Raw genomic sequence first — 14,177 nt, 5'->3', positions numbered from 1 at the left:
AATAATGATAACAGAAGTAAATTTACTTCTGATGATAATAATAAAGGTTTTGTTTATAGGAAACCCACTTAAAATCGTGTTTACTTTTAAGGGACAAAGCGTATAAGCAACCTTCTACCTTAAACATAAATCAGAAATTTATTTAGATCCTACAAAACTCCCTCAAAGAGTTGCCAAACGCTTTTCCCCTAAAAATATTTATAATTAAAATCATAAACTAGATGCCTTGATACCGCAAAGGGAATCTCACCCTTAAAATCCTGATTACGTTCATTATTCTTAAAAGGGAGGGCTAGGACCAGAGAGCACCTATTCCATAATCAAGTATTTTATTTATGTCCTGACAAAAAGAAAAATCCCTAAAAACAACAGGACGCAAGCGCTTTCCTTCTAAGAATAAATAGAATAATAAATAATAAACTAAATAGCCCAATAATTGCCTACAATGTTTGACAGGCTGTCGAAATAGTCTTTTTGCTAATGAGATTCCCTTTAAACGGATAAAATCAAAGTGTAGACCTGAATTGAGAATGGAATTGTCCCCTTAATATCGCTAGAGTTACTATTAATAAGATTTAATTACTGCACTGAGAGCCTAAAATGTCTACATTGTTTTCCTAGTGAGATTCAGTTTCAACGGATAAAATCAAAGTGTAGACCTGAATTGAGAATGCAATTGTAATGGGTTCATTGACCTGATTAATATAGTGTGCAATTTGTCAAATGATAAATAATTCATTCTAAAATCCAAGATAAATTTCTCCTTTGGAAACAGATGATAGCAAAAAAATACAATCTGTTCAATTCAAACAATCTAATACAAAATTAAAATTATTATCAGCTTAATTGGCACAAGCATTTTGAATAACATTAATTCCACTTTCAAATAAATCATTTAAAATAACGAGAAAGATAATTATTACTACGGTTTAGGGTCAATCTTGAAATATTTGTCAATTTAACAATCACTTTGAATTACTTTTAAACCGAGTAAAAGATTGAACAGTAAAACCAGGAATAAATGCAACGCGCAATTAATTAGAAAAATTTAATAACATTAATTTCAAATATTTTGAATAAGTACGACACAAATGTGAATCATGAATACTGTGTGCCAAAATAAACTTCTAAATTCTTGTAACAACACAAACGGTGCTGTTACGGTGAAAACTAATGGGCTTGACACCCACAGGGCCGGAAATAAGAAAACTTTCATATAGAACATGAGTCCCCTCCTTTGACTAGAACATTTATAGGACCTTGTCCACTAGTGTGTGCAAAAATCCGCGTATCTCTAGTAGAACCACAGTTATGAGCCCCCAAAGTTGGGTGTAATTATGGTGCGATGGGGGGGGGAATAGGACTATAACATAGTCAAAGGACCCCCCATATCTCTAGTAGAACCACAGTTATAAGCCCCCAAAGTTGGGTGTAATTATGGTGCGATGGGGGGGAATAGGACTATAACATAGTCAAAGGACCCCCCATATCTCTAGTAGAACCACAGTTATAAGCCCCCAAAGTTGGGGGTAATTATGGTGCGATGGGGGGGAATAGGACTATAACATAGTCAAAGGACCCCCCATATCTCTAGTAGAACCACAGTTATAAGCCCCCAAAGTTGGGGGTAATTATGGTGCGATGGGGGGAATAGGACTATAACATAGTCAAAGGACCCCCCATATCTCTAGTAGAACCACAGTTATAAGCCCCCAAAGTTGGGGGTAATTATGGTGCGATGGGGGGGAATAGGACTATAACATAGTCAAAGGACCCCCATATCTCTAGTAGAACCACAGTTATAAGCCCCCAAAGTTGGGTGTAATTATGGTGCGATGGGGGGGAATAGGACTATAACATAGTCAAAGGACCCCCCATATCTCTTGTAGAACCACATTTATGAGCCCCCAAAGTTGGGGGTAATTATGGTGCGATGGGGGGGGGAATAGGACTATAACATAGTCAAAGGACCCCCCATATCTCTAGTAGAACCACAGTTATGAGCCCCCAAAGTTGGGTGTAATTATGGTGGGGGGGGGGGCAAATAGGACTATAACATAGTCAAAGGACACCCCCATATCTCTAGTAGAACCACAGTTATGAGCCTTCAAAGTTCGGTGTAATGCTATTCCTACGGAGGGGGGTATGTTTGTGAACATTTTGCTTAATTTTTCGGGCTTCTAATATGGTTGGATGGGGGGCAAATAGGACTATAACATACTCAAAGGACAAAAACGACTTAACCCTTTTGTCTAGAAAATTTATAGGACATTGTCCACTAGAGTGTGCAAAAATAGTAGCGCTTGTTCATTGTTAAGCTATCAAAACTTTGGGAAAATTTATTGGTCAAACTCAAACTGGCCAGTGACCCCCTTAGTTTTTAAAAATATTATGGGTCATTTTAAAATGTTATTGGACAATGTCCTGTGCTTATTTCCGGCCGTGGACACCCATATTTACACCAATAGATTTGTTAATTGAAAACATTTTAGAGAACTACAGTTCTGCCGTTAAAGGTTTTCTACTCGCTTCAGTTAAGGGCAATATACAGCCAATAACCAAAGCAACAAAAGTGCATTAGTTATTTAGAACTATGGAGTTCCAAATAACTACCATTATGTTTGGTAACCAATATATAAAATCAACTAAGGCTATGTTTTCTTCAAACAGACAAGGGTCGTAATTAACAAACCTATCTGGCACCGTTAACGATATATTTTTCACCTGTAACGCTTCATTTCCATTCGTTTGCGATAAAATTTTGGTATTTAATCTAAATTAACCCTTATAAATAAAATATTTACCTGAAAAGATCTCTGTATCCATCCACAGAAAGAGGCTATGGCTTCCAGCAAACGCAGCACCGCCCCAAAGACAAAGGCTTAAGCCTTGGTCGTAATTAACAAACGTATTTGGCACTTTAAACCATAAATTTTCCACTTGCAACGCTTAATTTCCGATTGGTAGCGATAAAACTTTGGTATTTAATCCAAATTAACCCTTAAAATGTACATAAAATCAAAATATTTACCAGCAAAAATCGGACAGAAAATCGTAGCGGCTAGTTCTCACGGAAATCGACCCCAAAATTGACCTTGATTGAAAAGGATTATGGGCTGCAAACACGGACCGCTAGATGGCGCTGCTGAAGTTAGGCTGCGGCAGACTTCAAAATATGGCGGGAGCGTGCGTTTCAATTTTATTGTTTCTATTTTCTAATATAATTAATAATTTAGTTAATTATAATTTAATAATGTCTTCTAAACAGCCCAAAACACTTTTCTCTACTTTAAAAAGGGGGAACCGGAGTTTATGGATTCCTACAGCTGAAAGAAACACCCTATAAACATGTTTGTCTAATAGGCTGAAACCTGAATTCATTAAACTAATTCCTGTGGAAGCTAATTCATTTTACAGGGGACCCAGTTTTACGTTGATCTAGATCAAATAAAAGTTCTGAAATGAAAAGTGTAACATATTCCCAAATCTTTCTTTGTTTTTGGCCAAATTATTCCTGTTCTTAATTAGAAAATTAGTAAAATAAAAATAGCAATGAAGAAAGAAGATGCTATAGGTTTAGCCGCCCCATAAATAGGGTGTCCTGTAAGAATAGTCGGGTTGCAATACACGTCAAAATGCTATCAGAAATTCCACCTAAAATGGTTCAATCGCGAGAGATGCGATTCTTCCCCATAGATATATATACGGGTCTAGATACCCCACTGAATCGGGGAAAATACGGAGATGACAGCTAGCAGTCGACGCGATTTTCCCGGGGGAAGATACCTAGTGCGCCATCTATCGCCGAACTTTGAAAGCTAAAAAGTTGGATAAATAACTTTTGCCAGCGGGCGGGCTGATGCTTTGCAATAACAGCTGATATTTGAAGAGATTTAAGCGAATGTTTGTTCAAAGTAAAACTATTTCCTAATCTGAACGGGAGGTCCTCTTATTCTGTTCGTAAGTAAATCATTTTGTAAATAAAAACTGTTGCTTCAAACCAAAATAGTCGATTTTTTGTCGAAGGCTTAAAATCATTGTTCTAGTGAATCAAGTCTTCTTCATCTTTGTTTGTTATATTTATTTAATTAATTAGACTAGTTAACAACTATAGTTATAGGTTAATACGTAAAGCTATTTGAAAAATTAAGCCTAATTTGAATTTCCCGCTCTTTTCAATTCGAATTTCCCGCGCTTTCCATATTCGAATTTTTTGTTTTTTTGTTTCTTGAAACTCTCAATAGATGGCGTTTGGATCTATTTCCCCCGCCGTAAAGCGTCGACTGCTAGTTCTCACCTCCGCATTTTTTAAAGGGCCTAACAGAGGGAAAGTGTATCTAGACCCGTATATATATCTATGTTCTTCCCTCCAGTAATGACAACTGGTAATAGTGTGCTACCACGAAGCTAGGGGGGAAAAACTGTGACGTCAATATTGGGTCGCGAATTTGTATTGCCCAAGCTGACGACGTCTCGCGACTGCCAATATGGTCGCCTGAAAATAAGGTAAGAGATAAGAGCATGTGACGTCGCTACAAAGTTCGTGGTAACACACTATACCAATACTAAGGTTAGTTTCCCCGAGATGTGTGCTAGCTTCAAAGGTTACAGCGAAAGCGTTCCTTGGTTTCTTGAAGTAAAATTAATTAATTATGGGCTAGACAATCTGGTACAAACTTGTATAATCTAATACTTTCTAAAAGGCATGTTTTGGACAAGGAGGATGGGGTGGGGTTTTCTTTTATCTTGGAAAACGGTTATAAGTACTGAATTTACAATTTTGACATTGGAAATTAATTTTTATTAAAAAAATCCATCGACTCTAAAAGCTTGAATCCTTTATAGAATTAAAACACACGTCTCATTAACATTTCAGGTCATTTGGATGAATAAAACATGTCGGAGGGTAAAAGTGGGGGAAAATGCGAAGCGCATGCGTGTTAGTAACAACGTGGATAAAATAGCAGACTACGGTCTTAGCCTCCGCGTATTTCCTCATTACTTTAGAGGCATCAACTTTGCCATTAAATCTAATCATTTTCGATACATTTTCTTGATTTTTTTTCTTAGAAATTTGGAAAAAAAGTGTAATAAAATTCATTTAAGCCAGTGGTTTTTTAGTTAGTTCAATTTTGTACCATTGTTCAATTATTTTTTTTTCATATGATTCTTAAGCCTTTGCACTATGCCTGGATGCTGTGTTGTGGTAGTGGGTAGGATGCAAGAATCAGTCGTATAAAGTAAAGAGGGATGATAAAACAGTGGAAATTAAATTTCACATAATTGTTGTGAAAAGGAGAACGAGTTATAAATCGAAAATGTTGGAACTCCAAAGACGGGTATATGTAACATGCATTTCGTTAGTGGGTATCGGACCCTGGTCGGGAATCGGCGGCCCTCGCGGGGAAAGCGTTCTTTTTTTGACGGGTTGCTCTCGTGGTTTTGCCCGGCGCTGCTTGGATACCGACATTATTTATGAAGCCGACACTAAGCCTTGGCTATTAAGGGAAATATTTTCGATATTATAATTTTTTAAAGCTTCAATGAGCATGTGTTTTCGCCAGTAGGATTTAAATATAATTCCCATATTTTTACAAACTTCTTTAAGTTCCAATATTTTTAGTTTATCACAGTTTAGATTCAAATTTACTCCGTTCTCTACAATCCCAGCTATTTCCCCATAGACCGATGGCGTCGTCTGCTATTTTATCCACGACCCACGACAAGCGCATGCGCGCATAAATTTGCGAAAAGGTCTTACCTCCTCCCATAAAACTTAATGTTAATTTTGGGTTCCTTCGAACTCTCCGCCGATAGTCCAAAAGTCGCACTTTTTGGCCGATTGAAAGCAGCTGAGCGTTGTCGAGTGCGTGATCGAGTGGGCTATGCATCATATGAGTACTCTCACGCGCTTCTTGATTCTCTTGACGAAGTTGAAGTTAACTGTCAGACAATTATTTTTATTTTAAATGGGTAAACATCGCAAAAATAAAGATAAAGGTTTCGAAAAATTCGAGGTTGAGTTCTTAGAGGAGAATAAAGAATCAAATAATCTCAATGAAAGTGAATCTAACAAAGTAGCCAAACGACGTCGCAAGAAGCTTCTTTATCAAGCAATCCGCGAACAGGTACACCGTGTTTTCTTTAAACTAAAGGCTAAATTGAAGAATACCACAAATCGAATGCTTACGTGGTACTTATTTTTAAATAGATGGAATTTTACTTCAGCGATGCCAATTTACGAAAAGACCGTTTCTTAATGCAGTTACTCGAGCAAAATGAGGATTCTTGTAAGTTACGCTCATTTTGAAGGATTGTCACGAGTTATTTCATGGAAATTTTACATTTTAGATGTTCCTATTGATGTTTTTCTTAGCTTTAATAAGATCAGGACACATACGACTAAAATCAAAGACATTGCTAAAGCGTGTTCCTATTCAGAAATCATTGAGGTATCGCTTCAGTAATGATACCATTTTTTAGTTGAAACTTGATAAACCGTTTTAACGAATTAGGTTAAAGATGACAGAACTATGATTAGAAGAAAACTACCCATATGTCAGAAAGATAATGTCGATCAATGCACTCTCTATATTGAAAAACTCCCATTAGACTCTGATCATGATTGGATACGTTCTAAATTTAGTCAATTTGGCCAAATTGTCTACATTAGTCTACCTAGATATAGAGCAACGGAGAAGATCAAAGGTTTCGCTTTTGTAGAATTTGAAACCCCATTGTCAGTCATTAAAGCCTGCAAAGTAAGATATAATAATAACTATCGCTACTTGTTGATTAATTAATTTACACGTTCTTGTTACATTTTAGTTTTACAAAGCCGCGGAACGTTTGCACGGTAAATATATTATAATTAGTTGATTAAGCCTAAAGTTTAATTAAAATTATCATTTTCATCAGATGGTGAAAGCCAGGACCAACCGAAGCATAAACGTAAACGAGGAAATAGTGAAAATGATGAAGAAAGTTCGAGGAAAAGATCAAGGTGTAACACGGAAGACAGTGAAAGTGCACACGAGATAAAGAACATTGTGGAAGAAATAACCACCACCACCACCGAAGAAGCGAAAACGGAAACGGAAATGACGGAGACCAATAATGAAACTAGCAATGACAACAAAAAGAAAAAGAAGAAGAAACGGAGAGGCAAAAAGAAGCCGAAGTTGGTTCAAGTTGAAGAAATTCCTTCGTTACGTGTAATGAGCAAGTTAGTACTTAGTACTTACCTTTACAAGTACTTAACGTTACTTGGAAAACGAATAATAATTAATTCTACACAGAGATGAATGGAAAAAGTGGAAGAACAAATACTTAGCGATGAAAAAAGCGTCAATGTTAGAAATGAAGAAAACTCTTCTGAATGAAAACAACATTCCCCCAACATTAGCCGCGTCACCCCTTCGAACCCACAATGATCGAAATACAAAAATGGAAGTCGAAAAGGAGGAGAACAATGCGAAACCCTTCGCGATTCAGTTTCAAAAAGGCGTTGTTATTAAATTAAATGTTCCAAATCTCGTAGAAGATCCCGCGGAATTCAGGGTAAAAAACGCGTCTCGTTCTCAATGATATCAACATCGTGATTTGTAATATTTTGGTTTTACTTTTTTCCTTTCAGAGAAATCTTAAAGAAATGGGGGAAGTCGCTTACGTCGATATGAACGACGATAATGTAGCTTACGTTAGATGCCAAAATCCAGAGGCTACGGAAGCATTTGCCAAAACCGTGCGAAGAAAATTATTAGACGTCAAAGTTGAAACCTTGGCGGGGGAAGATGAAACAAAGTATTGGGAGAAAATTCATTTGGACCGGGAAAAGAAATCGCGCAAAAATAAGAAGCAAAAGGGTAATAAGGGTCTTGAAAAACCAGCCGTTAAAAAGGTATAATTAATTATTCATCAAATGTTTCCCCAATTAGCCTTATTCCTGATCAGCGCCACCTACCCATAGCGGCGACTTTGAGAACTACTGTAAGCGGCAAGCCAATCAGATGTCGCTAAAATCTGGTGACGTCACTGACTAACACTCTCGGGGGGGGGGGGTCTTACCAAAAATGACGTCACCAGATTTTAGCGACATCTGATTGGCTTGCCGCTTACAGTAGTTCTCAAAGTCACCGCTATGGGTAGATGGCGCTGATCAGGAATAAGCTACGCTAATTAAAAATTAATAAGTTTAATTTAATTGCGTTTAGAATATCACTATCGATAGTTCAAAATCAAATAATAAACGCATCATCTTCAGTGAAACTGATTGACATGATAAAATAGAAATGGTCGAGTTTTAATAAAAAAATGCATTTTTTTTACAATGATGATCTAATTTTATTATTTTAATAATGATCACTGATCAGTCTCTACGGAATCGTTTATTTCCACCTCCAAAACTATTATTCCCGCCCCCGTATCCGCCCCCGCGCCCACCCCCTCCTCCTCTTCCTCCAGAAAATCCTCCGCCTCCTCTTCCTCCGGAAAACCCTCCTCCACGACCGCCTCTTCCACCGGAGAATCCGCCTCCTCGTCCGCCTCGACCTCCAGAGAATCCACCGCCACGACCCCCACCCCTTCCTCCTGAAAATCCTCTTCCTCCACCACCACGGCCACCACCTCTAGGAGTTTTGGGTGCACCTGGCGCTTTTGGTAAGAAACGGTCCTTAGGCAGCAGTTTCATGGGGTCAATGTAAACCTAAAAATAAGAATTCTCCGTTAAAAAGAGCGCCCGCATTTGGTATAAGAAAATTACGGTACTTTTTGCTCTTTGTTGAATGAACCGGCTTTCACTTCGTCAAGTAACGTTACCGAAACAAACTAATAATTAGTTTAGGTTAAGTGAAATAAGAAAAAGACTGTTGTTTGTCCTCGCGTTTGCTTAATTTAAAAGGATACAAATTCTTCAATTCGTCCAAATATTTCGTCTACTTTTCCAATGTGTTGTTTGTTGTCTAAATAAACTGGTGCGTTGAAGTACGGAACTTTGGTGTTTGAAACTCTGCAAACTAACTGGTCCTCGCATGGATGAGTGTATGATCCGAGTTCTAACGAATTATTTTGGTTTCATTAAGATACTTTCGGCAAATGATTACTTACCAACAACTTCTTCGGGCGGTCCTTGATCATAGCCAAAACCACCTCCTCCACCCCCTCGTCCCCTTCCCCCACCGCCTCGGCCACGAAATCCACCACCTCCACCTCCTCTACCCCGAAATCCACCTCCCCCGCCTCGACCACCGAATCCACCGCCTCCTCTTCTTGACATTTTAATTAATAATTAAATACTTCTAATTATAATTAACGCGGTATTTCGTTGCCAGCATTTGCAGACGCGAGCGAGCACGTGTACCGATCACTACTTATGGGAGCGAAAACGTAAGGCGGGTCATCTAGCGGTAGATTTATTTTGGCGGGAGTTTTAAAAGCAAAGAAGCGCGGAGGGTTTTATACGTGGAGATACGTTTTTGAACGATTAACTATTATCAACTCTGAATGAATTTAAGTATTAGGTTAATTTAATTTAATTAACTACTTTAGGGACCCTATCCTATATTTTGCTCACCCTGTTGACTGCGCGATAGTTATCTTGTGAAGTTGTGAATCCCATGGTGATGGCGAAACTGCGATACAGTCCGCCATAATGACGTCATCATTCATTACCCATGAATATAGAGTAATGGCACCACCCTGCCTTTGACCTTATTACGCTCTATGGGTATTTAACAAGGCGTGCCACTACTCTATGAACCTACTATGAAACAAGGTCAACAAATTACAATCACTTCCGTAAAAATTGAGCACGAATAAATATATATTTTTTTCAATTTAAACTTTTAAAGGTGAACGTTCGTGATTGTTCCTTATTCTTAGGTTATACTCTCGTGTAACCTTTCGTAATGTTTATTTCACGTTTTTCGCCAGAGAGTTAGGAAAACAAACCTTTATAATCCATTAGACGAAGGTAAGGTACGGTACACCTGTTCCCATGCGTTACTAACCGAAAGAGCTCATTAATTTCCGTAAGTTTGGGGTTAGACCGTATAGAAAAAAAACTCGTAAAGGTTCGTGGAATTAATTTTTAATTATTTTACGGAGAGTATTTTTTTTTCTATATATCTAAAACCGTCCCTGTTATTTAAGAGCATCGCGTGGCCAAGCGAGTTTGTATCCAATCTTTCTGAGAACTTTTAAAACTATAAAACGGTTTATTTTTAGTATCTTTTATCATTCACTATAGTCAAATTTACAAAGACAATGCCGCGCGTCATAACTCGCTCTAAAAAGGATTGATATCGTAGCTAGGTTTTTCAGAGCGGTTTATCGACTATATTTTGGCGTGTAAGCTTAGCTAGGTAATGGCCGGAAGCGGCTTTTAGTCTCCAGGTATGGAAGGGTAACTTCCTTAGGGAAAGCTTCTTTGATTGACATTTATCACGTGACGCTCGTGATGGGATTACGAAGACCCTGGCCACCTCCGCCGTTGGGACTGTCAACCCAATCAAGCTCTTCCTCAACGACGATGGTCAGAGAGGATCAGACGGTCAAGATGAAGGGACATCGTGAAACTACGGGGGCTGGAGGCAAATCGCCAGGAACCAGTAATCCTTACGCGATTACCACTTATTCAACTACACCCAAAATGAGTACGTTGAAGCCGTACACTACAAGATTCACCGTACTTTTTGCTAATTATTGGACATCGAAAATGGAGGTACGTAATGTTATCTTCTTGAGTTTTTAAACACGGCTTCCGCCGCGGCCATTTAAATGGCTTGGTTAGGAAGTTTGGACATGATTCAGCTGCTGACTTTAGTTAAATTGGAAAATGGGGTAGAGAAAATTTATAATTAATCATTTTCGTGAATCGTGACTCGAGTAACCGTGATTTTTTATAAGTTTTTGTTTCGTGGTTTACTGGAAAAAATTATTTCAAACCATCAAACATTTTGGGTTAAGTATATTTCATTGTTTAACGGGATATATAACGGTTGAGCGCGATTATTAGGCCTAGTCGGGAAAAATTAAATTTGAATATTAGTATAGCATTCGGACACAAGCTATTACGGAGCTAGTTACGTTTGCGTCTGTATAGTTTGGTTAGTTAAAATTATTTCCGCTAGTCTTGCGTTTGGAGTTGGTACGGTGTAGTTTTCGTTACGCTGATAAGGAAGACGTGAGTTTGCATTCTTTTGTTATCGTTTTGTTATTTTTCGCTTCTTTTAGGTATTATTTGAGATAATTTTTATTAAGAGTTATTTTAAACATTGTACTTATTTTATGATTTAAATGGCGGCGCATCCTAAACAGGTTTGTCAGGGGGTTTGATTTGAGATACGCTGTTTTGATTAGGCGTTGTCAAAAATATGGGCCTCTGTCATTTTTCCGAGAATATTCACGGTCCGAATTTTCCTTTTTTATCATTGAAATCTTTTGAATACCCTTTTTTTGAGTCATAATTCATATAAATCTTGAGTCACGCACGATATGTAGCTCTTCATTTTGACAGTTAGAAAATTATACTTACAATAAGTTACGTTTTACGTATAGTTTACAAATCCAGAAATGCCAGGCTATGTGGGATTCGCTAATCTCCCTAATCAAGTACACAGGAAATCCGTTAAGAAAGGATTTGAATTTACTTTAATGGTCGTTGGTAAGATTCCTCCCCCTTCTTAGTCTACCATGCACACATCTCACCAACGATTTTATTCAAATGTGTGGCTTTTAGGTGAATCTGGCTTAGGAAAGTCTACACTTATAAATTCGCTGTTTTTAACTGATTTGTACCCTGAAAGATATATTCCCAATGCTTCGGGTAAATTATCATAAAATTCCCAGCGTAGATTTAAGAAAAATATTGAGTTTTTAAGTAATGTTATTCAGAGAAAATCAAACAAACCTTGAAACTTGACGCATCCACTGTTGAAATTGAGGAAAGGGGTGTTAAACTTCGTCTAACCGTTGTTGATACTCCGGGTTACGGAGACGCGGTTAATAACACGGATTGGTACGTTACGGTCAATGTTTAACTGGTAACTAAGTTGGCTATCATTTTTCAACTAACACATCAGTTAAATTTATCAGTTTTCGTTCAATCATTCATTACATTGATCAGCAATTTGAGAGATTTTTGGCGGATGAAATGGGTTTAAACCGACGCAATATTACCGATAGCAGAGTTCACTGCTGTTTCTATTTTATTTCACCTTTCGCGCACGGATTAAAACCCTTGGATATTGAATTCATGAAGAAACTTCATACCAAAGTTAATATTGTTCCAGTCATTGCTAAAGCCGATGCTCTTACTCGCAAAGAAGTTATGAGATTAAAGAAAAAGGTTTCGTTTAATTTTTGTTACAGCCAAAACCCGGGACTCGTTAACTTGAAATTTCTTTTACAGATCATGGAAGAGATTCAAGAAAACGGGATTCACATCTATCCCCTTCCTGATTGCGAATCTGATGAAGATGAGGAGTATAAAGAGCAAGTTCGTCAATTGAAGGAAGCCGTTCCGTTCGCGGTCTGTTCAGCCTCTCAAATGATAGAGGTTAAAGGTCGCAAAACTCGAGGTCGACTTTATCCGTGGGGCGTTGTTGAAGTTGAAAATCCGGAACATTGCGATTTCATCAAACTTCGCACAATGTTGATGTAAGACACTCGTAACTCATTTTTTATCATTTCAGATTGTGTCGTAACGCTTAATTGTATTGTAAAATTTCGCAGCACTCATATGCAAGATCTGCAAGAAGTAACTCAGGAACTGCATTACGAAAATTACCGGGCTGAAAGATTGGCTGAACGCCCTGTCGCCATTGGTTTCAAAAAATCGGCTGCCGGTGACGAAAAAATAACGGAACGGGACAAAATCTTGCAAGAAAAAGAGGCGGAACTCCGTCGTATGCAAGAGGAATTGCAAAGAATGCAAGAGCAAATGCGTGCGCAAGATGATCCTTCCGCTACACCTTCCCCTACTCCCCAATTTCCCAGTTCCGCTTCCAGTTCATAAATGTTTTTATATATTATTTCAATATTGTTTTTATTACGTATTTTTTGAAAAAAACAAAAAAAAAGAAAACAAATTTGGTCAGCATTTCTTTCAGCAAAAACAAATTGCCTCTAGTCGTCTACTTTATCGCTTATTTATTGAATCCCCGGAGATTTTAAATTTTAATTAGTCGTTTTTAGTAAAGTGCCAAATTGCTGCACTTTCATAGCTAGTATATTCAACGCTAACGTAAATTAGCCTTATTCCTGATCAGCGCCACCTACCCATAGCGGTGACTTTGAGAACTACTGTAAGCGGCAAGCCAATCAGATGTCGCTAAAATCTGGTGACGTCACTGACTGGCACTCTCGGGTCTTACCAAAAATGACGTCACCAGATTTTAGCGACATCTGATTGGCTTGCCGCTTACAGTAGTTCTCAAAGTCACCGCTATGGGTAGATGGCGCTGATCAGGAATAAGACCGCTAATTCACTATTAATAAAATTGAAATGAAGGTTTAGGTCAGCCAATTTTAGCAATTTGGCGACCTTTGGTTGAGACTCAAGAGCGTAAAAGGAAGAATTTTAAAATATGAGGTTTCATAATCACTTATTAATTAATTTATTAATTTAAAGTCATTACTTAAAAGGAGGGAATGAAATTTTAAGGTCACACAAAAAGTAACAGTCCATTTAATAGCACAATCAGATACATATAATTTAATCAATACTCCGTATTTGTTTTGAGGACCAATATATTTCATAAGCTATCATTTTTTTCTGACCTTAGTTTCTGACCAAGTGTGCCTTTCCTAATCTTCTTTAATTTAATTTAATTGAGCATACTCCGTTTTGTTCTATTTCCATATATGCCTAATAAAGTAAATATTAAAATGGTCTATTTTTTATCTAAAGGAACGTAAAAAAAATGAAAAAGAAGTATTGAAAGTATCGGAGGATATCTCGGGAGAGTATTATTAACTACGCGTTTAGTGGTTTAATTAAAATTAATCATAATTTATAATTATACATTTGGCAATAATTATCCATTGTATTTCCTAGTAAAATGTGCGATTTTTTAAGTATGAAGGTGTCTTGTTTTGATTTAATTCAAAAAAATTAATTTCCTTTAATATTTTCAGAATTCAGAGGTAAGGAAAACGCAACGCGTATTAATTATTTA

The 14,177-nt window shown here is 37.4% G+C and overlaps 3 protein-coding genes across 3 annotated transcripts; 2 read left to right on the top strand and 1 right to left on the bottom strand.

Moving 5' to 3' along the window:
* The first annotated feature begins 5,873 nt into the window (after nt 1-5,873).
* On the top strand, nt 5,874-8,336 carry Larp7 (La related protein 7). Its single transcript, XM_089861958.1, has 9 exons — nt 5,874-6,128; nt 6,212-6,290; nt 6,352-6,452; nt 6,516-6,761; nt 6,829-6,856; nt 6,919-7,225; nt 7,299-7,560; nt 7,637-7,900; nt 8,214-8,336. The coding sequence occupies exons 1-9, from the start codon at nt 5,970-5,972 to the stop codon at nt 8,274-8,276; spliced, it is 1,509 nt and encodes a 502-aa protein (XP_089718084.1). The 5' UTR covers nt 5,874-5,969; the 3' UTR covers nt 8,277-8,336.
* Gar1 (Gar1 ribonucleoprotein) lies at nt 8,282-9,396 on the bottom strand. The gene is made up of 4 exons (XM_089861975.1): nt 9,106-9,396; nt 8,905-9,053; nt 8,767-8,826; nt 8,282-8,704 (listed from the first exon to the last, which is right to left on the bottom strand). The coding sequence occupies exons 1-4, from the start codon at nt 9,272-9,274 to the stop codon at nt 8,369-8,371; spliced, it is 714 nt and encodes a 237-aa protein (XP_089718101.1). The 5' UTR covers nt 9,275-9,396; the 3' UTR covers nt 8,282-8,368.
* A 1,303-nt stretch (nt 9,397-10,699) lies between these two features.
* Septin1 (Septin 1) lies at nt 10,700-14,079 on the top strand. Its single transcript, XM_089861959.1, has 7 exons — nt 10,700-10,720; nt 11,557-11,662; nt 11,738-11,824; nt 11,893-12,016; nt 12,094-12,346; nt 12,410-12,657; nt 12,733-14,079. The coding sequence occupies exons 1-7, from the start codon at nt 10,715-10,717 to the stop codon at nt 13,013-13,015; spliced, it is 1,107 nt and encodes a 368-aa protein (XP_089718085.1). The 5' UTR covers nt 10,700-10,714; the 3' UTR covers nt 13,016-14,079.
* The last annotated feature ends 98 nt before the right edge of the window (nt 14,080-14,177 follow it).

The sequence above is a fragment of the Phalangium opilio genome, unplaced genomic scaffold (genome assembly GCF_054372755.1).
Source record: "Phalangium opilio isolate 3A_F unplaced genomic scaffold, DU_Popi_V2 ptg000528l_1, whole genome shotgun sequence".
In the NCBI taxonomy this organism is placed as follows: Eukaryota; Metazoa; Arthropoda; class Arachnida; order Opiliones; family Phalangiidae; genus Phalangium; species Phalangium opilio.
Note: the sequence above shows the minus strand (reverse complement) of the source record. Positions and strands in the feature narration are given on the sequence as shown.